Here is a 26,766-nt window from a genome sequence, read left to right as displayed (position 1 = left end):
TTTATGTCGAACTGTGGAAATTCAATTCTCTTACCCTCTCGCACACTAAGCGCGTGCTTAGTCAAATCTTAAAACTGGGCGCGTGAGGAAAAAGTAACCGGCTTTTAATTATATATGTTTGGACTTGGGGTTTCAGAGAGCTCAATCCATTTTATTTATATATTTGGGATTAAAATGTTCATAAGCCCAAATAAAAAGCCCAAAATAAATCTAGTTGCTCGAACAAAATTAAAGAAAACACAAGCAAACAGATTCCAGTTTCGGTAAACAAAGTCAGAATCATAAGCAGAAGTACAAGGCTAAAAAGTTGAGATTAGCCTAAAGCGACCAAAGCGAAATATATAGTAAGCTAAAACTAAATCTAAGGACAAGGAATGATAAGGAAACCTCAAGATTCCCTTTTCAGATTGTTATTTGAGCTGGAACTGGAGGAGCCGTGTTTGAACCAGTCCTTGGCACAGAAGAGAGCTTCCAAGGTTACATGTGGAAGGGAGCTCCTGTAATTGTCCATCTTTTTCACCTCCGTGTCAAACACTGAATCCGGAGAGACGGTGCAAAAGGGTAGGGACAAAACATCAGCCGCCATCTTGGAGAGGGTAGGGTATTTGGTTCGGTTCAGGCTCCACCAGCCTAGAACCTCAAAGTCCTGTGAACGCGGCATCAGAGATTCCTCCAGGTATTGGTCGAGCTCTGATTTCATCTGTTGGTGACTACCTACCTCGGAGATGTAAAGCTCAAAGTCTGAGAACCCATCTCCAATGGTGATGAGGGGAAACTCCTGCGAAGATGCTTCAAGGTGGTGGCCTTCCTGGAGAAGGACGTCAACGTGGTGACCTTCTTGCGAGATTGTAAATGTGGCTTCTTCCTGCGGCATTGCATGTGATTGAGAATCATGGTGTGCCTCTTCTTCCTGTGGAATTGCATCTGATTGAGGATGTTGATCTGAGTCTGTACGTCCATCTGATTGCTGCTCTTGTTGTACAGCTTCCTCGCCTTCTCGAGAATACTCTTGGCAAAGTATACTATCAGGTTTTTGAAGGTTTTGGCTGTGTTCAGGAATTTGCTCCACTGGTTGTACCTCTTGTGCCAACTCCTCAACTGGCTGAGTGTCCTCTAGTATTCCCTCGACAACCTGTGTCTCATCTCCTGCACCCGCAACTGGCTGAATATCATTATGCTTTTCCTCCACCAGTGGTTCCTCCTGAGCCACTACACCAACTGGTTGAGTGTTTTCGAGTAAATCCTCCACTGGCTGCATCTCATGTCCTTCTTCCTCAAGAGAAGTAATGTTATGCTTCTCCACCTGTTGTGCCTCCTGAGCCACTTCCTCAACTGGTTGAGTGTCCTCCAGCATTTCATCCATTGGTTGCATGTCATGAGTTATATCCTTGTCGTCCACTGTCCGGCTCACATGTGACGTTTCTTCTTGCACCACTTCTTCAACAGGCTGAGTGTCTTCGACGATTTCCTCCATTGGCTGTGTCTCGGGCACTTTTCCTTCCCCCGGCTGGCTGTCTTGAGTCATATCTGTATCCTCCACATGATCTCTTGGTTTTTCATTCAGCTGATTGCCATCTTCAGACTGTTCATATACTTCTTCATGTGAAATTCCGTTTGATTGGTGGTACTCACGAGGCATCTCATTATGGAAGCGAACTTGAGACATATATGTTTCAGAAAAGCCATCATTTTCGTGGCCTATATACGCATCCAGCAGTGAGTGACTCTGTTCAGCATAGTCAAGGTACAACTCATGTACAGCATCATCAACACTCCTGATCCATTTATCTGCATCTTCTCCGTAAGCCTTAGAGAAACTAAACTCAATAAGCTTCATTTTGAAGCGCGGATCCATCACCACAGCAACTGCCAAAAGCAGGAAACATTTTCTCCAGTACTCGTCAAACTTCTCTTTCAATGGGTTAGCTAGGTTTCTAACGTCCGGATCTTCACTCATGGCTGTGTGGCTTAGCTCTAGCTGAAGCTTTGTCATTTCATGATAAAAATCATTTGCTGTCAATCGAGTTGAGTGAGTCAATACATTGGCTGCATCAAAAATAATCTTCAAACACGAGCAAAGAGACTCAATCTTTCTCCATTCTTCTGGAGATGTTGACAATTTATAATCAAGATCGCAGTTTCCCAGACAAGAAAATACTTCTTTGTGTTCGCAGGCAGCCACTAACATGTTGTAACTTGTGTCCCATCTTGTTTGGTAGTCAATGAGGAGATCTTTTGTAGAAGGGGTTTGAAGTTGTCTCTTCAGTTCATCAAACCTCTCTCCGCAACTGTCTTTAGTTTTCACATACTTAATACTATCGCGGACTTTCTTTATGGGTGCTTCAAGATCCTCAGCTCCAAGCAGATCTTGCGCCATACTGCTTAGGAGGCGAGCATAGCAGCTACCCAACAACAACTGACCGTTTAATACGTGCTGGTTCCTGGCCGACAAACAACATCTGAGGTTTTCAATAGAGGTTTTATTTACTACTGATTGCCCAACAGTGAGACTGCAAAGCCTTCTCTCAAGATTCCAGTCGGATAAACAAGCTGAAATAGGCTGATTTAGAGCAAAGTCAGAATCAGGAGAAGGAACGACAGCAACATTTAGAAGCCTGTGAGTTAAATTCCAGTCCCTATCAATGAAGTGTCCCGTCACGAAAGCATAACCAACTGACTGATTTGATGACCAAAAATCTACAGTAAGGTTAACTCGGCCAGGAATCTCAGAGATGAAGTTTGAAAGTTTTTGCTTCTCGGACAAGTAGATATTGACACAATCACCATGAATGGTATTGAAGCTTGGGATACTGAATTGGGGACGAAGGGACTGCACGAAACCAGTAAATCCGGAATGCTCGACCATGTGAAGGGGATAGTCATGCATGATAATCATCTTTGCCATCTGACTGTAGCAATGATCTTGATCAAGGGGGAAGTTAAGGTGTGTAGCAGAAGACCTCGGGCGTTTTTTGGGAGGAGCAGTGGTAGGATCTTTGGAGTCAAGGACATGTGGGAGCAGAGTGTTGTCTCGGGTCATAGGGCATATACCCAATTGAATGTGACGCTTAAGGTGGCTAGTTCCAGCCAACTTTTGGCCAGTAATGTAGGCGAATGATTTCTTGCAGTGTTTGCAGCAGGCTTTGGTAGATCCAGGGCTACAAGTTTCAATGGTGAAGTGCTCCCAGACCATAGACTTCTTCCTCCTGCGCTTGGCGGGTTCAGGGAGCAAGCCATCGTCAGTATCGGCATTAGGGAGATCCTTAGACAAAGCCATGCAAGTGACATCCATATGGGATTGGTCATCATCAATCTCCAAGGAGCCATTGTTATCAATCATCATCAAACAAAGTCCTGCAGCAGGGGACAAGAAATATAGATTCATCAGTATAAAAATATGTTGGCATAATGAATAAATTGGCTAGCATCATCACATCACTTGAGACCATTCAAAAACACAGGATTGAGTACTGAATAACAAATCGAGTCCACTTCATAATAGGATTCAACAGCAGAGAAGAGAAGATGGATTTTTATTTAAAAAGAAAAAGAAAAAAAAAAGAGATTTAGCAGCAATAATAATGTAGTTTATATAACAGAGATGCATAATTAGAGAGAATTATTAGAATATAAAACGGAAAACAGGCCGATTGAGAGGAGGAGATCTGACCTGAGAACCCAGACCGCGGGAGGAGAAAGAAGAGCAACTTTGAATAAGAGAGAGAGAGGAGGGAAACGACCAAGGGGCTAATGGGCTCTCTCCTCTTTCTTTTGATTGAAAATATCAAAACTGAGAGATTCGAGAGAGCTAACAACTAAAACTGTGTTTTGGACCTTCACTGCGGCTAGGGTTTTGAGTTTTTTTTTAGATTCGGCCTTTTTCTTTTCAGTTTCCTATATTTATGTATGTGCGTGCTATGCATACGATCAAAGAGGGCAAAAACGTTATTTACTAGTATAGAAGATCTCTGATCTTGCGTCCTACTTCTTTTTAATTCCTCTTTTCACTTTTTCTTTTCTTTTTTTTTAAAGTCGTCGTACGTGTCGCATTTAACACAATATGTAAGTGTAGCCTCCTTTTATCTTTCCCCCAATCAACAGACAATACATATGTAAATTAATACAGTTTTCCCGGAAGAAAAATAAATAAGAAAATCCGAACAAAAAAAAAAAAGAGGGTAAATAAAAGGATTGTTAGAAATGGGTTGGAAAAAGCAAGGATGTGCTGAGGAGAGATAGCCAAAGCGTCACTCAATTCAATTGTGTCTGCTCTCTGCTGGATCTCTCCTAATTGTTGGTCTGCCTAGATAGATAATAGAGAGATTGGATAACTCTTTGAGAATCCTGTTTGTAATTTCTTATGAATCATGTCATCATCACAAGTATACATTTACATTTAAGCCATTCTTGGAGACTTTTTGATCACCAACGGTTTATATATATATATTATTAGTAAGGTAAGCTCATCTTCTCTAAAAAACTTTAACCAAAACCAACTCGGAAAACCGGTTGTATCTGTACTACTATATTAAAAAAAAGGAGTAGGGGTAGAGGTAGAGCAGAACCGCCCTCTCTTCTCATAATCTGTTCTGTGCATCACACAAAATGGCAAAAACAAAAACATATAATATATTGTATTCTCTTCGCAAAAGACCCTCAGCTTAACAAATGAAACAATGAACATTACCACATTGGTACCATGAATGCAACTGACTAAAGCTTCCAACCAGGTCCGTCCTATTTAGTTGAAGATGAATCTATCTCTAGAGGTTATCTCTCAGCCATTTCAGAGCTCCATTTGCCACAGACCTACGTAAGTAAAAGCAAATGTTGCAGGACTGTGTTTCAGAAGATGACATTTATGTGCTTCAGATTTTAAGACCTTTGACTATTCACTATATATAATCAATCATTTCAAAACCATCGAAATCAAAGGAAACAAATCTCTTTCTTTTTTTTTTTCTTGAATTACCCTGCAAAATCTTTGATGTTCTTCCACAAGTCCTTCTCTTGCTCTGCTTCTTTATTTTCCTCCTTAACTTCATCTGTCCTGTTATCTGAGCTACTGGGTGCAGTGCTCAGAGCTACAAAACCATAGGTGGGCATACACATGAGGGGTTCCATCAATGCATACGTGTATCAAATAGTCTCCAATTGATGCACAAACATAAAATATTGGCATATAAACACAGACTCCTCTGCATTAGAGGTTTTTTCCAGATATTTGACAACTTACTACTGGGTTGCTGAGGCTTAGCACGAGTCCGTGACCGGTTGCTGGATGTGTCCTTCAGAGATGCAAGTTCCTCCAGTAACTCCCTTTCTCCAGCACTGTTCGTACGATCCAGAAAACCAATTGACAGAAGGCATCGACAGACTCACAAACCTTTGTTTGGCTTAGTTATATTGACCACAAGACAGGTTTAAATGGTAATACCTTATTTGATTTGGTATAGATACTTTCACTGTAAACAAGTGGTCACCACGGATAGACGGTCTATTCAGTTTCGGTACTCCTTTCTTTGCCAGGACCAGCACATCACCAGGTTGTGTACCCGGAGGTATCTGCAGTTCAGTGTCTCCTTCAACTGTTTTCACCTACAACGATGTTTTAGCTTTATAATAAGATGAATGGTCGATTCTGAGGATATCTACACGTACTGTGTACTTATTCGGATATCTGATACAAAGAACTAAATCACCTTAACAACCGCACCCAATATAGCATCAAGGTAACTGATCGAAAGTGTAGATATAAGGTTTATGCCATCTCTTTGGATTCCACGGACATCTTCAACATCAAGATATACATACAAATCTCCTGGAGGGCCTCTAATGGAAGCAGAGAGCCAATTACCAAAAAATCAGAACCATTAAGAATGCTATCACAGAAAAAAAATGGTTTTCTAACTGGTAATCAATTTGGTAATTATCTCAACATACCCTCTGGGACCAGAATCACCTTCTCCGGCAACTCTAAGGATGCTACCTGCACTGACTCCCGGGGGAATTTTGACTTTGATGCTTTTTTTAATACGCACACGTCCTTCCCCGGAACATTTCCGGCAATTTTCAGAAATCACCTCACCATCTCCACCACAGTTCGGACATATAGAAACCTAAGATGAAAGAGACCAAACATATATAAAAAACTATTAATAAGTTCAGCTATAGAAGGAAGGTAGTGTTATACAGTTACCAGCAAACACAAACTCTCACAATCAATGAAAACCAAAAAGTTCATAGCGAATTTTCACTTCTGTGCTTTCTACGAAACAGATTATTTTGAGGGAACTGTATATTGACATTAATCCTGACGCTCCAATCAGATGCCATTTCTGACATCAAGATTAATAACTGCAACAGAGAGAAAGTAAACAGGAAGGAAAGAAATCAACTGCATGGACCTGTGAAAACATGCCAAATGGTGTTTGCTCAGTTCTCATAACTTGACCTCTCCCACCACAAGTGGAGCATATCCTCATCTTAGATCCTGCTTTTGCCCCGGTGCCAGCACAAGCTTCACATGTCTCCAAATGTGTAAGATCAAATTCTTTCTCAGATCCAAAAATAGCCTCCGACAGTTCCAAAGTGATGTCATACCTAAAACACAACAGCAGCAAAAATGGAACTTTTTCACTTTTGGTGTTTGTCAAAAGTTATGCAGTTTATGAAGAGCAAGGAAAACTCCAAAAGAAAAAGCAAGTGAATGGACATACAGACACAACTCTCCTCCGCTCAGTCATTAAAGCTCATGCAAGTAGAAAGTTTGTGTGACATGGTAAGTTAGGAGACGCTAACAATATTTATAAGTAAATCATAATAGTATCTTATCAACAAAAGGCCATGATGCTGTTATTAAACCAGAGAATAAAGAAGTTGTTTTCTAGTTAAAAACAAAACTCACCGTAAATCTTCACCTTTGGTAACCCTACTGCGGCGGGGTCTCCCAAAATCAGCTTGGTCCATCCCGGGAAATCCACCCATACTCGCACCAAAGAATGTTTCGAAAAGGTCAAAGGGGTTTGTCTGGTTGGAGATGTAAGAAAAAATATGTTACAAGCACATGAGCTGACGGAAAATGCTATACAATCAGCAAGAGAAGGAAGGCATTAATTGTGCCTAAGATGCAGAGTCATGTTCATGATTAAGCATAGACGGGAAACAGATAATGTGTTACCGTGTAAGTACCAGAAGCTCCTCCTACTGTACTCTTGACTCCGGCTTCACCATATTGATCATACAATGCTCTCTTTTGCTCATCTGATAGCACCTGACAGTTTTGTAGTTAAGAGTAAAAACAGGGAAAATAAACTGAGAACTTATTCCAGCTCTATTGTAAAAAAACAAGGCCATGTAATAATGGATTCTGATGCAAACTAAGTAGATAACAGGTGACAAGGAAAGTGCCCAGATATGGCCATAGGATCAAGAAGACATGAAGGTGAATCGAACTGGGGAACTTAGCTTTTGGAGCATACCTCATAGGCAGCACTGATTTCCTTGAACTTTTCGGTTGCTCCAGGTTCCTTGTTCACATCGGGATGATACTAGATAGAAATCAGTAGAGAGTTGTAGCTCAATAGAGTTAAAAAGAAAACTCAAATAATAATCATAGCCATGTTCTCACACACTCTCTCTCTCTCTCTGAAACTCAAACTTAAATCCGAAACCATTACACAGGCTCAAAATATCATAAATAATAGAATGATCGATCAGGTTGCCAGACCGTAAGAAACAGTTGTAATGTCACCTGACGAGCGAGCCGTCGATACGCAGCTTTAATCTCCTTGTTATCAGCAGATTTAGGCACACCAAGAGTGGCGTAGTAGTCTCCGGAAGCAGCAAACACGACGAGAGAAGGGCGAGAGAATCCCCGTCGATTTCGATTAGGCGAAGAAACGGATAAGAAGCTCTTGTGATACCTGAGACTTGTACCGCCGTCCGGAAAGGCCGAGAAATTATTACAAGAAAGGGAACGTGGACCATCGGCGGAAACGGCGAAGCAGAGAGAGGAGGGGATGAGGGAGGGAGAAGCGAGGGCAGCCATTAGAGACGACGAGGGTGAGGGGAACAAAATTGGTCGACGGAACGAGCTTCTCAGCGGGGAAGCTTGGCAACGGACATTGTTGAGACTTGAGATGATTCCCACACTTCGACTGCCCCCAACAACAAAAAAAAAAAGAAATTCGGAATTTGTGGTGCCAACCTCACTCACGTGGATCTCTTTTTCTTTTTCCTAATTTATCTCGACGGTGTCTTCCATACGGGTAATTTCAGAAAAACCAGATACAAAAACCAATCGCTTCGTTGTTCGTATACATTAAAATAAAAATAAAAAAATAATGTCAATCATCATATATTTCCATTGATCCGGTTGGAATTTACACGAGTTGTCAAGCCAAGTTTCAGGAAGTCGAAATCATGGGGACAGCACAATATTGTCTCCGGCTCTCCACTAATGTTCAGAGTTATACAGCCCTATACCAAAACACAACTTTGATTTCCATATTAATGCGCCCGAGGAACAGACAAACAAACAGCAGCAAAGAGAAGCACAAGTATAAAAACTAAGCCAAAGGAAGGAAACTGATGTTTGTCCCGGACTACACAGTAATACCAATGCAAAAGCACTTTTTTGTTTTTGTTTTTCTAGTCTGATCTCTCTCTCTCTCTCTCTCTCTCTCTCTCTCTCTCTCTCTCTACTTGCGTTTATTTTCGCCTTCTCCTCCTGCAAGAGTCCTCCTTTCCTGGAGAGCTTTTTAGAAGACGTCCGGATTGAATCTTCCTGGCATGGAGTTGCCATGTTCCACTTGCTGCAGCTGCATTCTTAAAGCGTAGTTGTTCACCTGCAATTTTTTTATCATTCACTCTCTATTTATAAGGCATCAAATTAATCTTCAAACAAACAATTTTTAGGCAATAGCAAGAGATACGTATAAGCTCTTTTAAGGCTCACCTCCAGAGTTCTGAGCTTTTCCTGGTACTGAGGAATCAGGTGTTTCAAGAGTTCTAGCTGCTGGTTCGCATCTTCAAATGCTTTCTGCCGCTCATGCTGGATAGCAACTGCACGTTTGAGGACTGTGTTGTCCTTGATCAAGGCCTCCACTTGTTGCTGCACGACCACTTTCTCCTGTAACATCAGAAGAGGCTGTTCATTTTTATACACGAGATACCAAAAATCCTATAAATAATTTACTGAGTGGATCATTTCCTTATATAACAAGGAAGCTCAATAAGAAGTAACTAATGGTTCAGCCTAGCAACCCAGAGCTTGATATTGTAATCTAGGGCTCAAAGAAGTTGATAGCGAGCAGCATGTATGCAGAAGGTGCATAGTTAACTATATTATTCTGAATGGAACGCATAAGAACGATACTTGGGAGTTATTTCAACGCTGATAAATGCTTAACCTCTTGGAATTTTTTGCCTGCTTCTTCAGTAGCACGTGCACTTAACATCTTCTCCAAGGCCTCAAGGACTCTGGAGGCACGTAGTTTAGCATCATCTGTACCAGTAGATTGAGTAACTTCCCTCACCAACAATTCAACCCAGTCATCACCACTGGCCGGGGGATTGTCTGTAGGCGTATAAGAGGCAGCATCAGATTCCGCAATAGCATTAGCGGTCAATTCTTCAGCTTTCTTCTGCTCAGCGGACACCAAAGAGTGTAAGCTTTTCATGGCAGCATTTAAATCACTGGCATGTTCTTCTAGAGCCTTGACAAGAACCTGAATAAAAATTTAAGTTGAAAATCTAATTAAATTTGTCAGCTAAAAGAGAAAATAGCAAACTGCACAGGACGGAATTGACTTGGAATGAAATAACGAAATTCGAGGCTGCGAGCGAAGACAGGAAATTGGCGTCTAAGAAAGCCTAGTAGCAGAAGGGCGAAAAGGTAAAGTTAGATCTAGATGAAAAAAAGAAGAAGAACAAGTACCGTGAGGTCAAGGTGAGGAAACGCAGTGCGAAGCTGATCGAGCGAAGAGGAAGGAGAGGACCAGATCGGAGAATTGGAAGGAGAAAAACATCGGAACCTCTTAGAAGAAGAGGGGGGAGAAGGAATATCATCGAAGTAAGATCTCTTGGTTCCGCAATAAACGGCAGACATGGCTGGAAAACAACCAAAGAAGGAGAAGATGATAGATTCGATCCAAGCGATAAAATTAAAGGGTTTGGGGGATGAAGAAGAAGAAGACTCTGAGCGATCTCCGAAGAGACTAGATGGGAGGGGAAGAGAAGGAGGTTTTGGAATCGTATCGAATCTCTAAAATCTAATCTAATCGGGTTTTTTTAGGTTTTCTTTGACTTACAGGCCAGGCCAGCCCAGGATCCTTAATTTTTCCCTTTTTATACACTACAAACAACAACTAAGTACTGTATTAAGTATTAACCAAGCGGCGGGGGCTTTTCCGTACTTTCATTAATCAACATGGGCGCTCCCCCTCCCACCCCAGCTAGGCGTTTCTTTTTCTTGTCTTTCAAAAAATGTATTAATAGAAATTCCCTATTTTCACCCTTGGGCCCTTGGCGTTGTATCTCTGCTACATCAATTACCATGGCAAACTGTCTGACTCTTCAAATTTTTTTTACCAACAAAGTAAATTAAAACGTGGTGCTTGTTTGCTAACATTTTCTCCTTCCTACGTATTCCAATTTTTACTTAAACCGCCCGTTTTTATTTTTAACACATTCTCCAATACAACAATAGACAATACCCAAACTACAATAAAAAGCTTTGAACTAAGGCGAGCCACATGGATGCAGTAGTAGAATATATATATATATATATGTATAACCAATTATTTCCCCCCTTGCAAGATCATTTTTGTCATAATCGTTGATATTACATAACCACCACCACCACCCTATAGAAGAAGAAAAAGGCTTTATAAGGCTAACTCATCAAACTGGCTTGGTTCCACCAGAACGTACAACGGCTTTCCCTTCAGCTTACACTGCCCCTCCTGTCCTGTGCATGGCGGATAATACGAGTTGTTGTTATTATTATCTATTTGTTTAATGGGCCAATAAGGCCCGGCCAGTCAGAATAAAACTCAAAAATAGTTTATTGGGTCCGAATTTAAAAAAAGACCAGTAATTTATATATTGTACCTTAAACTTAGGCACACCAACAACGCATGCACATTCTACAACTTCGGCCCCAGCGCGCTCTAAAAGAAGTGCATGCATATATGTATAGAGAGATAGAGAGAGAGAGAGAGAGAGAGAGAGAGAGAGAGAGAGAGAGAGAGAGAGAGAGGCTCGTTATTAGTTCAACAGCACTCGGTAATAGACATATAGTGTTTGTTTTATCTTTTCAAAAGGCGTTTTTATTTTACATTCAAATCATCTTCTTTAACATTAATTACTCTAATATTCGTTTTCTAATATTCAACAAATTAAAATAAATAAATTAGATAGGAGAAGAGAGATATGTATATATAGTTTAATAGAGAAGAGTAATATATTACCCAAGAGGTTAATGGAAGCGGAGAGTGTGCCACCAGTGGCAACTAAATCGTCGATGATGAGAGCTCGTTCATCGTATTTGACAGCCTCCACACTTATCTCTAGACGATCACTTCCGTACTCTAGCTCGTACTCTTCGCTTATTACTCTCCCTTTTGTTTTTTGTTTTTTACCAAATATAACCACATTAATATTAACAAATCAAATCCAATTCGACCACAATGATCTTCTTTAAATTATGATTCGACCGTCACGTTTTACTCTGATCATGCATGTAATGTGTATACAAGTGATCGTACCGGGTAGTTTTCCCGGTTTGCGTAGTGGAACGAACTTGGCACCTATGGCTAATGCGATGGGAGGTCCAAATATGAATCCCCTCGCCTCAACTCCTGCATTATCGCATCAATTTTATATCTTATGTTTATTATTTATTATATTGATTGGTATTATATTATCCAGCGAAAACAAGTTTTAGAAAAGCATTTTAGTTTCAAATTGAGAAAAATGAAAAGGAAAAAGAAAAACAAAGGATATCACTAACGACAAGATTAAAAAAGGGGATGAGTAATTAGTCACCAACCACACTAGAGACAAGTTAGTGTAAAAATCATTCATCCATAAAAGTTGTCTATTTGTTTATTCAAAGTCTTTTCATATTTGAAGATATATTTTGCCTTTTCAAGCTAAATAATTTGCGGGTGGTGTGTGTCTCTTTAAAAAAATAAAATAAAAAATAAAAACTAAATATATATATAGAGCTACTTATTTTTTTTTATTTTGGGGACAAACTAAGCTAGTTACTAAAAGAAGAAAAGGTAAAGTATGGATTGCTAGGTAAGGTTAAAGAAGGGAAAGGGGAAAGGAACCAGCAACGAGAGAGATGTGCATGTGCTTGTAACGATCAACGAAGATATCAATGACATGTTTGAAGGCGACTGGATCCAGCAGCAGAGTTGTTATGTCCTGAAACATGATCCCTGCGACGTGTACAAACACATCTACTCTTTTTTAAGTATAAGTTATAAGCGAAAAGAAAGGAACCAAATTAAAAACGAAAAACACACGTAGAGAAAGAAAGAAAGAAAGGACCAGTTTTAGGGAAGTGAGGGATGACTCGAATGGCGTCGGAGATGACCTTTAATCTTGGGTCTCCCTGCAACCCATTCTCCACGGCAAACATCTCTCACTCGTGCGTGCGTGTGTGTGTCCAAGAAGAAGAGAGAAATTAATGGGTTATTTATAGGAGTGCATTTATGTATCACTCTCTATCTCTTTCTCACATTTTCCTCGTACGTCTCCATCCAAAGCTATTATATTTTTATTTTATTTTTAATATATATATATATATATATATATATATATATATATTTGAGTGTTTTTGAGTTGTTGTGACAAATCCAATCCGGATCGATGGAGAGTGTAGGGAGCGGGTAAAACAAACGAAGCAGAGAAAAAAAGAAAGGGGATAAAACGAATATAGTTCTTCGAAAGCCAAATAAATAACGTTGGAATATCTCTTTTCAACGTTAGAGAGATTTGATTATTAATAAAAATAAAAAATAAAATAAAAGACGTTTACGAGTAGTGCCCCGCCATCTATTTCGACTGTTGAAGCGCACGCCTGCGCACACTCCACTCCCTATATCCCCCTTTTTTCCCTAATCATTCGTTATTGCTTTAGTTAGTAACTTAGTATAGTAAAAAGGATATAATACCAATTTTTCAAATAATGTTTATGATGAAGGATACCAATCTTATTCCCCCACACACTCTCTATCTATGCCGCTTCTAACCCGAATTATTCTATTGTGTGTTTAGGATTTCGTTTAGATATTCCGTTTGTCGTTTCTTTAAGCTCAGCACTACTTCTGTCCCATAATCCTTCGTATATTACTAGAACAATGAGAGCAGCAGGATAGTAACAGTAGTGCTCCTGCTCCATAAATAATATTATAATTGGACTAGCTTTTGGATATTTCCGGATTCTAAGTTACTAGTAGTTAGCTCATGTAATGTTGAACCAAAATATCAACCAACAGAGATGAATGAATAGTCCAATATTCAAAACCAATATCAACAGATTATTTACCCTTTCTCCACTCCACTAGTCGGTTTTTAACCAAAAAACTATAGTACTCTATATCTTATGCTTTTCATTATGATTTCATCTAAACTTCTAACCATCTTCTCTACTTGGTCAGTTTATTTCAACATCTTGAAAGGATTATTGGTTTCAACGACATCAGTATTAATCTTTGGTTTTACATAAAACAACACTTTAAATCATATGAGCCAAAAAAAAAAGAGAGAGAATGCGTGTACCGCACAAATATCTTTCGTGCAGTTCATTTCAAAAGAGACAAACAAGGACACCAAATCTTGGGAGGACAATCACTACCCAAGATCTCCTCTTCCTCTCTTTCACTTACTTCCATCTATTTTTTTCCATTTTTTTTTTTGTTTTTCAAAAGTTGGAAAGACAGGGACTTGACCATGTGACTCTGTGCTCTCCTCTAACAGTGACATCAACAACTCTAATCAAAATGGGAATCAATCAGTGATCCCACTTCCTTGCGTTTTCTTTAAAAAAACTCTTGGCAGATAGTGTAACTTTTTATATTGCACAATGCCTCTCACCTTTTCATGTTACAGTCCAGTGCATGCAGGACAATAAGACTATTACACATTTAATATTACTAGATTAGACCCAGCAAGAGAGAGATTAGTCCCAGCAGATATCCATCGATCCCTCATTCCTATTTCTTTACAAAGTAGAATCCTGACCTGTAACAACCTCAGTGGCTCTGCCTTTGGAGAGATTACTTTATATTGAGTTGTATACTCTTCGTGGATGACAAATTGCAGGAAAAGATCGAGAATGAAAGTCTTTCTGAGCCTTGCTATGGTTTGACACTCGCTCTCTTCTTGTGCAATTGCTTCCACGATTTCTGCATTTTTTTTACTTTACCAGCCAATCAACCAAATCCAAAAAAAAAAAAACAGAAAACTATTTTATGAAGACAAGAACAAACCTTTACTCTCGGCCAAAAATTTATCCGATCATTAAGAGTCAAATTTCTCCAAGAGTGTTTATAATATCAAAAAGACAATGCCCTACGAGTGGGTTCTTCGCTTTCTCAAGATGTATAAGGAAACAATATTCTCAAGCTTCTAGCAACTTGTGAAAGTCTTGACTAGCTTACATATAATAGTAATTCAATGAGATTCTGGTCCATTGGTGGTACAAACTTGAAAAATAAAAAAAATAAAATACTAGGAAGGTTTCAATCGTCTTTCTAAGAAGAATCATTTAAAATCATAAAATCATGTGAACCATGGCACCCATTGAATCCAGATTGTCAGTAAGTTAACTTCATACAAATAGAAGCATGCAAATATGACAACGATTGACAGATTATTTACATAACAAGGCAAAAACAGATGATCATACGCTAGTGGAGGGGCGGGGGTCATTCTTAGATTCTTGGTTGGAACTTAGGTTTGGCCAGCAAAATGGTGACGCCAATTATCGGGCTCAGTAGGTTGCTAGTACAGGTTAAACCATTTTCAGCCTGAATAAGGTTTACCGTGCCATGTTACTCTGAATTAACACATACTCAACTTATTATTGTCGTATTACAAATCAGCTCATCTTACTAGAGTGTTCTAAACTGAAAATACGCGAATAAAAACGCACCTTGTTTCAGCTTTCATAATGCATGAAGAAAAATTATAGATATGAAAATCGTAAAAAACTATGGATATTTTGATACAATCCTGGACAGATCACTGAAAGAAAGGAGGAAATTGAAAAGGGGAGAGAAGAAGAGGTTGTGACTTACAGTTTTACATCTTGGGCCTGCCACCGTAATGCTTCAAAGAAAATCTGGAAGGACCACTGCGACTCTCATTTCCTGCTCTGGACACACCCCAACGTCCAGCATAGGGCAACCATCCTTTAATTAGGTTCGCTAGTCTGAATTCTGCTGCCGGTAACTCGTCTTGTGCTCCTGGATAACACTTCTCAGCTACATCCTCTACACCGTTCTGGTTTTGGCTTTGTATTTGGATTTTGTTGGCGTTGGAATCCCCTTCCAACCTACCATAAATGGCTTTCTTAAGCAGAGCACTGAATAGAAGAGACGGCAAGGGCAGATTGTTACTTACTCAAGGTAGCGCTTGCAACTCAGGCTCTTGGATCTTTTGTTCATAGGAGAGTGGTCTATCGACAAATGCCTTACAAAATGTAACTGAAATTAGAGTGAAAGGGATCTCAGTGAAAATGGATGCTGCATAGGAGGAGTCTTATATATACAAGTGAGAGGGAGAAATACGAACTTGATCACCATCATTGAGACCGAGATAACGGATGCTACTTTTGTCATTGAGTAATCTCTGGTCGCGATAACACAAGCAAAAATGACCCCAGACGTGGGACCTGTAGGCGAAGAGCAAAGTGAAGGACTGCATCAGATAGCTTTTAAGGAGTGAGAATCTCCAAGTTTCATATACACTGATGAGATGTACCATGAAATCCTGCCGTGACCTTCCAGGGGAGAAATGTTGAATACTTGCTCCACAGCTCTTTTGAGCTCTGCCACGGAGCAATCCTTTGCGACTTCCACATCTGCTGAATCGTTGGAAACCGATTTCACTTGTTGAGAAATCACTCTACGAAGCCGAAATTAGACTGTAGGTCTATCCAACAATGATTTCAAATTTCAAACCGCAACAACAAATTCCAGACTCACAATAGAAACCATTAGGGTATCACCAACTATCTGAGGTTTTTCTCTAACGATTTATGTAAGCAAAGCACAGAGAGAAACTAAACTACTTGACTCTGCAATCGAAACTGGAGAAGCAAAATCGTACCGAAAAGGGAACCGTTGAGCTTAACGACGGAAAGCTTGATACGACCCTGAGGAGGAAGTTTCAGGTAGGAAGATCTCCGTCCAGAAATCGAACCACCGTCGTTTAAAGCAAACGATGACAAGAAGCGTGGCTCTATCAACGACCTCAGTCCTCCACTTCGACGACCTGGGTTATGTTCCTCTCGCATTGCCGCTTCTCCCACCGCCACTGACTACTGACAAGTTTCTGCTCTTCAGGTGTCGTTTCAGAGTCGCCGGAATCGGGAAGAGTTTGTTTGTTTGTTTGTTTTACGGGAAAACGCAGTTTCCTGCATTCTATTATCTCTCTATATAGTTCCCCGATAAATGCCAAAAAGTAAATAAAATTGTGATCTATGGGCACATGAATCACGGCCCAACGCTCATAACCAAAGGCCCATTAACTTGATTCGATTATCAGTGACTCTAGTCCATTAAGCGAGTTTGGATAACCGCCTAAGCATCTGTTCGACACCGCCTGATTTTTTTGTTTTTCCCTGTATTAATGTTAAATTTTGTTTATGTAAAAAACTACATACCTCCTCTCCGAGTGCCGATATATTTTAAGGCCGAACGAGGAAAAAGAAACAAAAAAAAAAAAGAAGCGACCCACCAGAAAATGTTTTAGGGTTTTTCTTTACTCGATTAAGCTCACTAGTTCTTCGCATCGTAAAAAGAGATCGACTCTGGCGCGGTGGATTTAGGGTTTCTTCCTCCGCGACTACTTCCCGGCGTTTCGATTTCGAGCCCTAAGCTATGTGGAACAACGATGGTACGCCCTTAGCTCCTCCTGGTACCGGTGGCTCCATGATGCCTCCACCTCCCGCTGCACATCCTTCTTACACGGCGCTTCCCCCGCCTTCTTCTAATCCGACCCCTTCGGCGGAGCCTACTCCTGAGGAGGCGGAGGCCAAGCTTGAGGAGAAGGCCAGAAAATGGATGCAGCTTAATTCGAAACGCTACGGCGACAAGAGGAAGTTTGGATTCGTGGAAACTCAGAAGGAGGACATGCCACCGGAGCACGTCAGGAAAATCATCAGGCGAGTTTTCTTTCTCTACGATTTCGAAATCCAGTTCCCTAGGCTCCAAGATTTCTATGATTTGGTTAGGATTTACTTGGATTGAGTCACTGAAACTGCGATTTCTTCCTTTCTTTCTTCAGGGATCATGGTGATATGTCATCCAAGAAATTCCGTCACGACAAACGTGTATACCTTGGAGCCCTTAAGTTCGTTCCGCACGCTGTTTTCAAGCTCTTGGAGAATATGCCTATGCCTTGGGAGCAGGTTATTTTCTTTTTTACCTTTAAGTTGTTTCTCCAGCTATTCTCGTCGTCTATTCATTTATCTAAATCCCCATTTTTTTTCAGGTTCGAGACGTAAAGGTTTTGTACCACATCACTGGAGCTATTACATTTGTGAACGAGATACCATGGGTCGTGGAACCTATTTACATGGCTCAGGTGGGTGATTAGTCTCGCTCTTTTTTTTTTTTTTGTTTCTTCTGTGCGTTGATTCATGCTTTTGAGTGATGCTTATTCCATTCTGGTCGTGCAGTGGGGTACTATGTGGATTATGATGCGAAGGGAGAAGAGGGATCGTCGTCATTTCAAGAGAATGCGGTTTCCACCATTTGATGATGAGGAGCCTCCACTAGACTATGCAGACAACTTGTTGGACGTGGATCCTCTTGAGCCAATTCAGTTGGAGCTGGATGAGGAAGAAGATTCTGCTGTATACACTTGGTTTTACGACCACAAGCCCCTAGTTAAAACAAAACTGATTAATGGTCCCAGTTACCGGAGGTGGAACCTCTCACTTCCAATTATGGCAACCCTTCACAGGCTTGCAGGCCAGTTGCTGTCTGATTTGATTGATCGCAACTACTTCTACTTGTTTGACATGCCATCTTTCTTCACAGCAAAGGCTCTGAACATGTGCATACCTGGTACGCTCTTTTCCTTCTATGCTCCAGTTATTTTTTTCTCTGCAGATCCGTTTCCTTTGTTCTTTTCTAATGCATTCTGGTAATCTTTTCCAGGCGGACCTAAGTTTGAACCTTTGTACCGTGATATGGAGAAAGGAGATGAAGACTGGAATGAGTTTAATGACATCAACAAGCTTATCATTCGTTCCCCTCTGCGAACTGAGTACAGAATAGCTTTTCCCCATCTCTACAATAATCGGCCCAGGAAAGTCAAACTCTGTGTGTATCACAGTCCTATGGTTATGTATATCAAGACCGAGGATCCTGATCTTCCTGCATTTTATTATGATCCGTTAATTCACCCGATAAGCAACACTAACAAGGAAAAGCGTGAAAGGAAGGTTTTTGAGGACGATGATGAGGATGACTTTGCCTTACCAGAAGGCGTGGAACCTTTGCTAAAAGATACTCAACTCTACACTGACACTACAGCTGCTGGCATTTCATTGTTGTTTGCCCCACGACCTTTCAATATGAGGTCTGGAAGAACACGTCGGTCAGAAGATATTCCCTTGGTGTCAGAGTGGTTCAAGGAGCACTGGTAAGCTATTTGCTTTGTTCTACTTTGGGTCTCTTTGCCTTTTGAAATTTACTTGTGAGTGTCCTAATACATTTTGTGAACTCATTAATTGCAGTCCTCCAGCCTATCCGGTTAAAGTTCGGGTTAGTTACCAAAAGCTATTGAAATGCTATGTTCTGAATGAGTTGCACCATCGACCACCTAAAGCTCAGAAGAAGAAGCACTTGTTTCGATCTCTTGCAGCTACAAAATTTTTCCAAAGTACCGAACTGGATTGGGTTGAAGTGGGTCTGCAAGTCTGTCGGCAGGGGTATAATATGCTGAATCTATTAATTCACAGAAAGAATTTGAACTACCTGCATCTTGACTACAACTTCAACCTCAAGCCTGTGAAAACTTTGACCACCAAAGAGCGTAAGAAGTCACGTTTTGGGAACGCTTTCCATCTCTGCCGTGAGATCCTCCGTCTGACAAAACTTGTAGTTGATGCAAATGTCCAATTCCGACTTGGTAATGTTGATGCCTTCCAATTGGCTGATGGTCTGCAATATATTTTCTCTCATGTTGGCCAGTTGACGGGTATGTATCGTTATAAATACAGACTGATGAGGCAGATTAGGATGTGCAAGGATTTAAAGCACTTGATATATTACCGTTTCAATACTGGTCCTGTGGGTAAGGGTCCAGGGTGTGGGTTTTGGGCTCCAATGTGGAGGGTATGGTTGTTTTTCCTTCGGGGAATAGTTCCTCTTCTTGAAAGATGGCTAGGGAATCTTCTTGCACGTCAATTTGAGGGGCGTCATTCAAAAGGAGTGGCCAAAACAGTCACAAAACAGAGAGTGGAAAGTCATTTTGATTTGGAACTTCGAGCTGCTGTCATGCATGACGTCCTTGATGCCATGCCAGGTTTCCATTCTTAGAAACTTGTTTTTCCTTGTGTTTATCAACAATGGAATTGTTTTGCTTTATTCTATCGTTAACATTTTCCGCTAATGTGCAGAGGGTATCAAGCAAAATAAAGCGCGGACTATATTGCAGCACCTTAGTGAGGCATGGCGGTGCTGGAAAGCTAATATCCCATGGAAGGTCCCTGGTTTACCTGTTCCAATCGAGAATATGATCCTCCGTTATGTCAAGTCAAAGGCTGATTGGTGGACGAATGTTGCTCACTATAATCGTGAGCGTATCCGAAGAGGGGCTACTGTTGATAAGACAGTTTGTAGAAAGAATCTTGGAAGGTTGACTCGTCTTTGGCTAAAGGCAGAACAGGTCTGTTTTATTGTCTTAATGAATTTATCATTTTTGTTTAAACAACATTTTATGAAATGACTTTATATACTAATTCATTATCCTTGTAAAACTATTACAGGAACGACAGCACAATTACCTGAAAGATGGTCCGTATGTCACTCCAGAAGAAGCACTTGCAATTTATACTACAACTGTACATTGGTTGGAGTCAAGGAAATTTTCTCCGATTCCATTTCCTCCATTGTCTTACAAACATGACACAAAGTTGCTCATCCTTGCCCTTGAGAGACTGAAGGAATCATATAGTGTAGCTGTGAGGTTGAACCAGCAGCAGCGAGAAGAGCTCGGTCTAATTGAACAAGCTTATGACAATCCTCATGAAGCTCTATCACGAATAAAACGTCATCTTCTCACCCAACGTGGCTTTAAAGAGGTAAACTTTTCACTCTATATTGAAGCAATGGATTGACATAGGTCTTCAATGTCACCGTAGTAAAGTAATGATGAATACGTTTTGTCTGCAGGTTGGCATAGAGTTTATGGATCTATATAGCTACTTGATTCCAGTTTATGAAATAGAGCCTCTTGAGAAAATTACCGATGCCTATCTTGATCAATACTTGTGGTACGAAGGGGACAAGCGCCACTTGTTTCCAAACTGGATTAAGCCAGCAGACTCAGAGCCTCCCCCACTTCTGGTTTATAAGTGGTGTCAAGGTATCAACAATTTGCAAGGCATATGGGACACAGGTGATGGGCAGTGTGTGGTGATGCTCCAAACTAAGTTCGAAAAATTCTTTGAGAAGATCGATTTGACAATGTTGAACAGGTACCTATCTCATTAATGCTTTATTCATTATAAACACTGAGGCACTACTTCCTGGAGTAATAATTATTTTGTGTTGTTTCTTACAGGCTTCTTCGTTTGGTTCTTGACCACAATATCGCAGACTATGTGTCTGCCAAGAATAATGTGGTCCTGTCTTACAAGGATATGAGCCATACTAACTCGTATGGTCTCATTAGGGGACTCCAGTTTGCATCGTTTGTTGTGCAGTTTTATGGTCTTTTGCTTGATCTTTTGCTTCTTGGTTTGACTCGAGCGAGTGAAATTGCTGGACCACCTCAAATGCCTAACGAGTTTATGACGTTTTGGGATACAAAAGTGGAGACACGCCATCCCATAAGACTCTATTCTCGGTATATAGACAAAGTTCATATCATGTTTAAATTTTCCCATGAAGAGGCTCGGGATCTTATTCAGCGGTATCTTACGGAGCATCCTGATCCCAACAATGAAAATATGGTGGGATACAACAATAAGAAGTGCTGGCCAAGAGATGCGAGGATGAGGTTGATGAAACATGATGGTATGTTCTTTCTTTATATATAATCCGACTGACTATTATTTATGCATAACATGTGTGTCTCATATATTTTTCCTCTTTCAGTCAATCTTGGCAGAAGTGTCTTTTGGGACATGAAGAACCGTCTTCCTCGGAGCATCACAACTTTGGAATGGGAGAATGGCTTTGTCTCTGTTTATAGCAAGGATAATCCTAACCTGCTCTTTAGCATGTAAGACTTTTATATGACCATTTAGTACATTTGTTGTTGCTTGTTAGTGCTAGACCTTCGTTTAGACTGTAGTTTGCTACTGACATCAGTGACTCTTACTCATCATGCCTGCAGGTGTGGATTTGAAGTCCGCATACTCCCAAAAATCAGGATGACCCAAGAAGCTTTCAGCAACACAAAGGATGGTGTTTGGAATCTGCAAAATGAACAGACCAAGGAGAGGACTGCAGTAGCTTTTCTGCGGGTTGACGATGAACATATGAAGGTGTTTGAGAATCGGGTGAGGCAGATCCTTATGTCATCAGGATCAACAACCTTTACCAAGATCGTCAACAAATGGAATACAGCTCTAATTGGTATAATCCTAGTAGTCATTTTTGGCACCATTCTTAGCTTTTTATGATGTGTGGTTTAGCATGAAACTGATCACATATGCTTTTATTAACAGGTCTCATGACTTACTTCCGCGAAGCCACCGTGCACACGCAAGAGCTCTTGGATCTACTGGTCAAGTGTGAGAATAAAATCCAAACAAGGATTAAGATTGGGTTGAACTCAAAGATGCCTAGTCGGTGAGTAAAAACCATCTTATTTAATTTATGTTTGACACAGCAGAGCTGTGTGTTTAGTTTCTGTAACCTGATTTTGCTACTTCCTCATTGGCAGATTTCCTCCTGTTATCTTCTACACTCCGAAGGAAATTGGTGGGCTTGGAATGTTGTCAATGGGTCATATATTGATCCCACAAAGTGACCTTCGGTACAGCAAGCAGACAGATGTTGGTGTAACCCACTTTAGGAGTGGAATGAGCCACGAGGAAGATCAGCTTATACCAAATCTTTACCGTTACATACAGCCATGGGAAAGTGAGTTTATTGATTCACAGCGGGTGTGGGCAGAATATGCTTTAAAGAGGCAGGAAGCGCAGGCCCAAAATAGGCGTCTTACACTGGAAGATCTGGAAGTAAGTATCATACTAGTGTATCTGTTAATGCCAAATTTCTAGAGGGATATTAGGCGTGATAGATTGCTTTTTTTTTTTGTAGTCTTGGAAGTAGTCTATTAGGGTCGAAGCACAAGTATTATTTTGATTTTTTATTTGCTTCTAAATGTCTGATTATTGAGCAGAGAATAATAACTCATGTATTTAAATTATGACAGGATTCTTGGGATAGGGGAATTCCTCGTATCAATACACTGTTTCAGAAGGATAGGCACACATTGGCGTATGATAAAGGTTGGAGGGTTCGGACCGACTTTAAGCAGTACCAAGTCCTTAAACAAAATCCTTTCTGGTGGACACACCAGAGGCATGATGGGAAGTTGTGGAACTTGAACAATTACCGCACTGATGTCATCCAAGCACTTGGAGGTGTTGAGGGTATTCTTGAGCACACGTTATTCAAGGGGACATAGTAAGTCTTTTCATTTCTCCTTAATATTATGAGCTTTGCTTCATAATAGCATATGATGTCCAGTTTCTCACAGCTGTTGCTAACTTTTTCATACTTTACATGAACTCAGTTTCCCTACATGGGAGGGTCTTTTCTGGGAGAAGGCATCTGGTTTTGAGGAGTCGATGAAATATAAGAAGTTGACTAATGCGCAGAGGTCTGGTCTGAACCAGATTCCAAATAGAAGATTCACACTTTGGTGGTCGCCAACAATTAATCGAGCCAATGTCTATGTGGGTTTCCAAGTGCAGTTGGATCTGACAGGAATATTTATGCATGGAAAGATTCCGACACTTAAGATATCTTTGATCCAAATTTTCCGTGCCCATCTGTGGCAGAAGATCCATGAAAGTGTTGTTATGGATCTTTGCCAAGTATTGGACCAAGAGTTGGACGCTTTGGAAATAGAAACTGTGCAGAAGGAGACAATTCATCCAAGGAAGAGTTATAAGATGAACAGCTCTTGTGCTGATGTTCTTCTCTTTGCTGCTCATAAATGGCCAATGTCTAAACCTAGTCTGGTTGCTGAGTCTAAGGATATGTTCGACCAGAAAGCTAGTAACAAATATTGGATAGATGTGCAACTTCGATGGGGAGATTATGACTCCCATGATATTGAGCGTTATACCAGGGCCAAATTCATGGATTATACAACTGATAACATGTCTATCTATCCATCTCCAACAGGTATTTATTACTTTTCCATTTTGTTTTGTTTTGCTAGTCTTTGCTTTTCTGCAGCATGTACTAACTTCTTACAAAATCCGTGCAGGTGTAATGATTGGGCTTGATCTGGCATACAACTTGCATTCTGCCTTTGGTAATTGGTTCCCAGGTTCAAAACCTCTTCTTGCTCAAGCAATGAACAAGATCATGAAGGTACTAGAATTTTTTTTTGGTGTCTTTTGCAGGACTCATTTTGTTTAGATATGTGACTTATCGTTAAAGTTTACATATTGCAGTCAAATCCGGCTCTATATGTTCTGAGAGAGAGGATAAGGAAGGGTTTGCAGTTATACTCGTCTGAGCCTACAGAGCCATATTTGTCATCTCAAAACTATGGTGAAATATTCAGCAATCAAATTATATGGTTTGTTGATGATACGAATGTTTATCGTGTCACGATTCACAAGACATTTGAAGGAAATTTAACGACGAAGCCAATCAATGGTGCGATTTTCATTTTCAATCCAAGAACTGGGCAACTGTTCCTGAAGGTATTTTTTCCTCTCCCACACTTTACATTAAGAACAGGCATATATTTTATTCCACAAAACTACTACTTCTGTTTAACTCTTATCACATGCTGTGGGATCTCAAGTAACTGAGTTCTTTTTGTCCTCTAGGTTATCCATACAAGCGTTTGGGCTGGTCAAAAGCGTCTTGGCCAGCTAGCAAAATGGAAAACTGCTGAAGAGGTTGCTGCACTTGTGCGATCTCTCCCTGTTGAAGAACAGCCAAAACAAATTATTGTTACGCGGAAAGGAATGTTGGATCCCCTTGAGGTTCACTTGCTGGATTTCCCTAATATTGTTATCAAGGGAAGCGAGCTGCAGCTTCCATTCCAGGCCTGCCTAAAGATAGAGAAATTTGGTGACCTGATTTTGAAGGCCACAGAACCGCAGATGGTCTTGTTTAATATATACGATGATTGGTTGAAGAGTATTTCTTCGTATACTGCTTTTTCAAGACTTATTTTGATCCTACGTGCGCTTCACGTGAATAATGAGAAGGCTAAGATGTTGTTGAAGCCTGACAAGTCTGTTGTCACTGAGCCACATCACATCTGGCCCTCTCTCACTGATGATCAATGGATGAAGGTAACTCTTCTGCCACTTTCCCAGTACTTTTTCATTTAATTTGTTTCTTGCTATATTGTTTTGTTTGATAGTATCCCTCTGTATATGCTGTTTTCTGCTTGCTAGTGTATTATATTATATAATGCTTTTACACTTGTCTTTGTTTATATTATATAGTTCTTCCTTATTCACGATTATCTTAAATTCAGGTGGAGGTAGCACTTAGAGATCTTATCCTCTCTGACTACGCAAAGAAGAACAATGTGAATACCTCAGCTTTGACACAATCAGAGATCAGAGATATTATTCTTGGTGCTGAGATTACTCCACCCTCTCAACAGAGGCAACAGATAGCTGAGATTGAGAAACAGGTATTTTTAACTGCTACTTCTATCAAGTGTTCAAACAAACAAACAATGAGAGATTACATATGTTGTTAACTTTAAATATATATCCTATTTGCAGGCAAAGGAAGCCAGCCAGCTTACTGCAGTCACAACAAGAACTACGAATGTTCATGGTGATGAGCTCATTGTCACCACCACGAGCCCTTATGAGCAATCTGCATTCGGTTCCAAAACAGATTGGCGTGTACGTGCAATATCAGCTACTAACCTTTACCTCAGAGTCAATCACATATATGTGAATTCAGATGACATAAAGGTTAGAATCCAAATCACTCTAATTCACTTTGTCAATAAATTAAAAGACTTTCAGGTGTCACCCTTAAACATTATTTCTTGTTGTTCACAGGAAACGGGATACACCTACATCATGCCAAAGAACATTTTGAAGAAGTTCATATGTGTAGCGGATCTTCGTACTCAAATTGCTGGATATTTGTATGGTATTAGTCCCCCGGATAATCCCCAAGTGAAGGAAATCCGTTGTGTTGTGATGGTGCCACAGTGGGGAAGTCATCAACAAGTTCACCTGCCATCTTCTCTTCCTGAGCATGACTTCCTAAATGATCTTGAGCCCTTGGGATGGTTGCACACACAGCCTAACGAGCTGCCTCAGCTGTCACCACAGGTATATTTACATTAGATATACCTGAATATCAGCCTTTTTAAAACCCCATTGCTAACTGATATTTGCTATGACAGGATGTAACCTCTCATTCGCGTATTCTGGAGAACAACAAGCAATGGGATGGAGAAAAATGCATCATTTTGACCTGCAGTTTCACTCCAGGCTCCTGCTCTTTGACGTCATATAAGTTGACCCAAACTGGATATGAATGGGGGCGGCTTAACAAGGACACAGGCAGCAATCCTCATGGTTACCTACCCACCCATTATGAAAAGGTTCAGATGTTGTTGAGTGACAGGTTCCTCGGGTTTTACATGGTAAGAAACACAGTTCCAAGTTCTGCTTATGTCCTTTGGATGGTTTTTATAAACCATTGAAAACTGATTTTTGTAACTTGTTGTTGTGATAGGTTCCTGAGAATGGTCCTTGGAACTACAACTTCATGGGAGTGAAGCACACGGTGAGCATGAAATACAGTGTCAAACTCGGCTCCCCAAAGGAGTACTATCACGAGGAGCATCGGCCCACTCATTTCTTGGAGTTCAGCAACATGGAGGAGGCTGACATTGTGGAGGGAGATCGTGAGGACACGTTTACTTAAGCCTGGCTTACTTGTGTGTAACACTCTCCTTTTCGGCTGTTATTTTGCAATAGAAACTTGTAAGATGTTTGTATGCAAATCAGGGACCGAGTTTAGATGTGTTTTGCGTTACTGAGATAGATGATAACGTACGCCCCTAAATCTTTAAAAAAAAGTTACGATTTAATATCTAATAGTT

At 40.4% G+C, this 26,766-nt stretch overlaps 6 protein-coding genes across 17 annotated transcripts; 1 reads left to right on the top strand and 5 right to left on the bottom strand.

Annotated features, from left to right (window-relative positions):
- Positions 1 to 137: 137 nt before the first annotated feature.
- LOC17894980 (zinc finger BED domain-containing protein DAYSLEEPER) lies at positions 138 to 3,879 on the bottom strand. Its single transcript, XM_006300327.2, has 2 exons — positions 3,671 to 3,879; positions 138 to 3,354 (listed from the first exon to the last, which is right to left on the bottom strand). Exon 2 carries the CDS (start codon positions 3,341 to 3,343, stop codon positions 389 to 391), a length of 2,955 nt encoding a protein of 984 aa, XP_006300389.1. The 5' UTR covers positions 3,344 to 3,354; positions 3,671 to 3,879; the 3' UTR covers positions 138 to 388.
- Positions 3,880 to 4,389: 510 nt separating this feature from the next.
- Positions 4,390 to 8,242, bottom strand: LOC17894251 (chaperone protein DnaJ). 3 transcript variants are annotated; one of them, XR_002834931.1, is made up of 12 exons: positions 7,754 to 8,242; positions 7,482 to 7,550; positions 7,181 to 7,273; positions 6,908 to 7,029; positions 6,408 to 6,603; positions 5,944 to 6,119; positions 5,703 to 5,832; positions 5,438 to 5,598; positions 5,237 to 5,331; positions 4,973 to 5,084; positions 4,688 to 4,809; positions 4,390 to 4,589 (listed from the first exon to the last, which is right to left on the bottom strand). XR_002834931.1 is itself a non-coding variant. In XM_023787068.1 (11 exons), the coding sequence occupies exons 1-11, from the start codon at positions 8,048 to 8,050 to the stop codon at positions 4,764 to 4,766; spliced, it is 1,497 nt and encodes a 498-aa protein (XP_023642836.1). In that variant the 5' UTR covers positions 8,051 to 8,242; the 3' UTR covers positions 4,416 to 4,763. The 3 variants fall into 3 exon arrangements, 1 of the variants encoding a protein (XP_023642836.1); XR_002834930.1 differs by having other exon boundaries at positions 4,390 to 4,584; XM_023787068.1 differs by having other exon boundaries at positions 4,416 to 4,809.
- Positions 8,243 to 8,484: 242 nt separating this feature from the next.
- On the bottom strand, positions 8,485 to 10,341 carry LOC17896011. Its single transcript, XM_006300296.2, has 4 exons — positions 9,941 to 10,341; positions 9,414 to 9,731; positions 8,960 to 9,133; positions 8,485 to 8,849 (listed from the first exon to the last, which is right to left on the bottom strand). The coding sequence occupies exons 1-4, from the start codon at positions 10,109 to 10,111 to the stop codon at positions 8,763 to 8,765; spliced, it is 750 nt and encodes a 249-aa protein (XP_006300358.1). The 5' UTR covers positions 10,112 to 10,341; the 3' UTR covers positions 8,485 to 8,762.
- Positions 10,342 to 10,677: 336 nt separating this feature from the next.
- Positions 10,678 to 12,702, bottom strand: LOC111832004 (adenine phosphoribosyltransferase 2). Its single transcript, XM_023788031.1, has 6 exons — positions 12,565 to 12,702; positions 12,342 to 12,452; positions 11,772 to 11,864; positions 11,475 to 11,624; positions 11,116 to 11,174; positions 10,678 to 10,967 (listed from the first exon to the last, which is right to left on the bottom strand). The coding sequence occupies exons 1-6, from the start codon at positions 12,653 to 12,655 to the stop codon at positions 10,890 to 10,892; spliced, it is 582 nt and encodes a 193-aa protein (XP_023643799.1). The 5' UTR covers positions 12,656 to 12,702; the 3' UTR covers positions 10,678 to 10,889.
- Positions 12,703 to 14,008: 1,306 nt separating this feature from the next.
- Positions 14,009 to 16,619, bottom strand: LOC17896455. Of its 10 annotated transcripts, none has more exons than XM_023787745.1 (6): positions 16,351 to 16,619; positions 16,003 to 16,105; positions 15,814 to 15,913; positions 15,643 to 15,725; positions 15,318 to 15,574; positions 14,009 to 15,146 (listed from the first exon to the last, which is right to left on the bottom strand). In XM_023787745.1, exons 1-5 carry the CDS (start codon positions 16,535 to 16,537, stop codon positions 15,322 to 15,324), a joined length of 726 nt encoding a protein of 241 aa, XP_023643513.1. In that variant the 5' UTR covers positions 16,538 to 16,619; the 3' UTR covers positions 14,009 to 15,146; positions 15,318 to 15,321. The 10 variants fall into 10 exon arrangements, 9 of the variants coding, with proteins under 9 accessions (XP_023643513.1, XP_023643512.1, XP_023643514.1 ...); XM_023787744.1 differs by having other exon boundaries at positions 14,009 to 15,076; XM_023787746.1 differs by having other exon boundaries at positions 14,009 to 15,047.
- A 306-nt stretch (positions 16,620 to 16,925) lies between these two features.
- LOC17895598 (pre-mRNA-processing-splicing factor 8A) lies at positions 16,926 to 26,754 on the top strand. The gene is made up of 24 exons (XM_006300314.2): positions 16,926 to 17,407; positions 17,530 to 17,653; positions 17,737 to 17,829; positions 17,924 to 18,314; positions 18,408 to 18,894; positions 18,989 to 19,779; positions 19,874 to 20,142; positions 20,243 to 20,557; positions 20,649 to 20,953; positions 21,040 to 21,494; positions 21,576 to 21,702; positions 21,817 to 22,058; positions 22,151 to 22,274; positions 22,369 to 22,666; positions 22,864 to 23,117; positions 23,227 to 23,843; positions 23,929 to 24,035; positions 24,119 to 24,373; positions 24,503 to 24,976; positions 25,165 to 25,326; positions 25,421 to 25,618; positions 25,709 to 25,987; positions 26,062 to 26,304; positions 26,397 to 26,754. The coding sequence occupies exons 1-24, from the start codon at positions 17,124 to 17,126 to the stop codon at positions 26,586 to 26,588; spliced, it is 7,086 nt and encodes a 2,361-aa protein (XP_006300376.1). The 5' UTR covers positions 16,926 to 17,123; the 3' UTR covers positions 26,589 to 26,754.
- The last annotated feature ends 12 nt before the right edge of the window (positions 26,755 to 26,766 follow it).

The sequence above is a fragment of the Capsella rubella genome, unplaced genomic scaffold (genome assembly GCF_000375325.1).
Source record: "Capsella rubella cultivar Monte Gargano unplaced genomic scaffold, Caprub1_0 scaffold_2, whole genome shotgun sequence".
In the NCBI taxonomy this organism is placed as follows: Eukaryota; Viridiplantae; Streptophyta; class Magnoliopsida; order Brassicales; family Brassicaceae; genus Capsella; species Capsella rubella.
The sequence above is the reverse complement of the archived record's forward strand: the minus strand, read 5'-3'. Positions and strand labels throughout refer to the sequence as shown.